This window comes from Penaeus vannamei, chromosome 8 (genome assembly GCF_042767895.1).
Source record: "Penaeus vannamei isolate JL-2024 chromosome 8, ASM4276789v1, whole genome shotgun sequence".
NCBI lineage: Eukaryota > Metazoa > Arthropoda > Malacostraca > Decapoda > Penaeidae > Penaeus > Penaeus vannamei.
Window position 1 is genome coordinate 46,184,238 of NC_091556.1, and position 2,500 is coordinate 46,186,737.

At 35.9% G+C, this 2,500-nt stretch overlaps 1 protein-coding gene across 1 annotated transcript in view; it reads left to right on the plus strand.

Annotated features, from left to right (window-relative positions):
• Window positions 1–219, plus strand: part of LOC113806160 (uncharacterized PE-PGRS family protein PE_PGRS20-like) — a 2,029-nt gene extending 1,810 nt beyond the window's left edge. The window contains exon 2 of the mRNA XM_070124754.1: window positions 1–219. This exon is cut by the window's left edge and continues 1,571 nt beyond it. Within this exon, the coding sequence (XP_069980855.1) occupies window positions 1–105 (105 nt within the window). The 3' untranslated portion in view covers window positions 106–219.
• Window positions 220–2,500: the final 2,281 nt, after the last annotated feature.

Sequence of the window (2,500 nt, forward strand, 5' to 3'; positions counted from 1 at the left end):
AACGGCAAACTCAACGGCAACGGAAGAAGCGCCCTGAATGGCAACGGCAACGGCGCCTCCGCCCTGCCGTCCAGCTCCTACGGTGTCCCCAGCGCCCCCTTCTGAGTCCCGAGTGTAAGCGGCGTCCTCTTCCCCGGAATCCTTATTGGATCTCTTTCAAATATGTATATTTTTGATGCTCGGAAAGATATATTTTTGCAAGAATAAATATCGCACGATTATTTTGTTTTATGATCCCGGTGCTGTTAAAAGGCAGTGGTGGTATGCTGTAGAGTCTGTAATTGGGTTTGGAAAAGTTAATATTATGTGCTCTCTCTCTCTCTCTCTCTCTCTCTCTCTCTCTCTCTCTCTTTCTTTCTCTCTCTCTCTCTTTCTCTCTCTCTCTCTCTCTCTCTCTCTCTCTCTCTCTCTCTTCTCTCTTTCTCTCTCTTTCTCTCTCTCTCTCTCTCTCTCTCTCTCTCTCTCTCTCTCTCTCTCTCTCTCTCTCTCTCTCTCTCTTTTCTTTCTTTCTTTCTTTATTTTTTTATTATTATTTTTTTTTATTATTATTATTTTTTTTTTTTTTTTATAATGGCTGTGTACAAAAATATGATGATCTTGAGCGTGAATTGGATTTCATCAGTAGAATAACGGTAATTGATGAATTAATGCTTGAAATATTTTGACTGAAACATTCATCCCAAACAGTTGCAAAAGATTAATTTATATCTTTCATTTTTTCTTGGGAGGAACTTTTCAATTCTAAAGGTTTTAGACTTTTAGAATCTTATCACTTTTATTCACATCATTGATAAGTATGATCGCATTGATATCTCGTTTGTCAATAATTTTCTAAATTTATCAGACTCATCAAATTCAAAATTCTGATTGTCTGTAAGTATACTTTTCGCAACAATATTCCAGTCTTTAGCTGCTTTTAATCGGTAACAAATGCTTATTGCACAAACTTGCACTTTTATGCAATCATACACGATATATGAATATGTGTGTGTGCGTGTGTGTCTATATATATATATATATATATATATATATATATATATATATATATATATATATGTATGTATGTGTGTATGTATGTATGTATGTATATATATATATGTATATATATATATATATATATATATATATATATATATATATATATATATATATATATGTGTGTGTGTGTGTGTGTGTGTGTGTGTGTGTGTGTGTGTATGTGTGTGTGTGTGTGTGTGTGTGTGTGTGTGTGTAAATACAAACATGTATGTATATATTTACATTCACATATATGAAGATATTTCTATATAAACATATATGCAGGTACACGTATGCAAATAAGTAAAGAGATAGCAATGATACTTGAGCACGATGCACGCCGCGTGTTGCAGAGAGAACGGCAAAAGGGTAAACTGGGGGAGGAGACCGAGGTGGGAATGGAAAGAACGAAAGTGATAACGAACGGTAAGTCACGAATCCGTGTAGTGCAGACGGGGAACGTGCGACGAAGGTGCTAAACATCTTTACATTTTCTCGGTTTTCATGATCAGAAGATAAAGAGGGTTTCCCGAATATTCTCGCAATACTCTCGTCTATATAATGTATGTCTGATCGTCACAACTTTTCTTATTGTTGAAAATTATTCGTAAGAAAAGTGAATGGTTCCAATATGCTTGTTTTCATTTGCCCGTAAGGCCATTTATAGCTAATGGTAGGTTATTTCATCAATATAATCTAACAGGACCACGCCAATGATTGTCATCTTTTGATTAGTTATAGTAATGATAAAGGATAGTTTATCGATATCAATTATAATAATAATATACACACCCATGTGTGTGTGTGTGTGTAAATAGTATATATATATATATATATATATATATATATATATATATATATATATATATATATATATATATATATGTGTGTGTGTGTGTGTGTGTGTGTGTGTGTGTGTGTGTGTGTGTGTGTGTATGTGTAAATAGTATGTATATATATATATATATATATATATATATATATATATATATATATATATATATATGTATATATATATATATGTGTGTGTGTGTGTGTGTGTGTGTGTGTGTGTGTGTGTGTGTGTGCACATATGGGTGTGTATTATTATTATTATTATTATTATTATTATTATTATTATTATTATATATATATATTTGTATGTATGTATGTATGGATGTATGTTTATGTATTGTAAATTGTGTCGGGGAACGACTCCGATGAGCTCGTTGACGGAGTAGAAGCTCTCAGCTTGAGAACAGTCCACGTTGAACCACCAGTCACATACCAGGTACTGCTGGTTGAAGATGGTACCGTTGGGGCACAGGAAGGAGTCCTGTTGGCGCCTGAGGGCGCGGTCCTGGCAGATATGGAACACCTGGCAGCCGGCTTCAGCTGCAGTGTCGGCGTAATAACCTTGCACCGCCTGGGCATCGCAGGAGAAGCCGGTGTCGGGCACGGAAGCCAAGATGGGGTAGTCCTCGCCGGGGACGCCGCCCCCGGG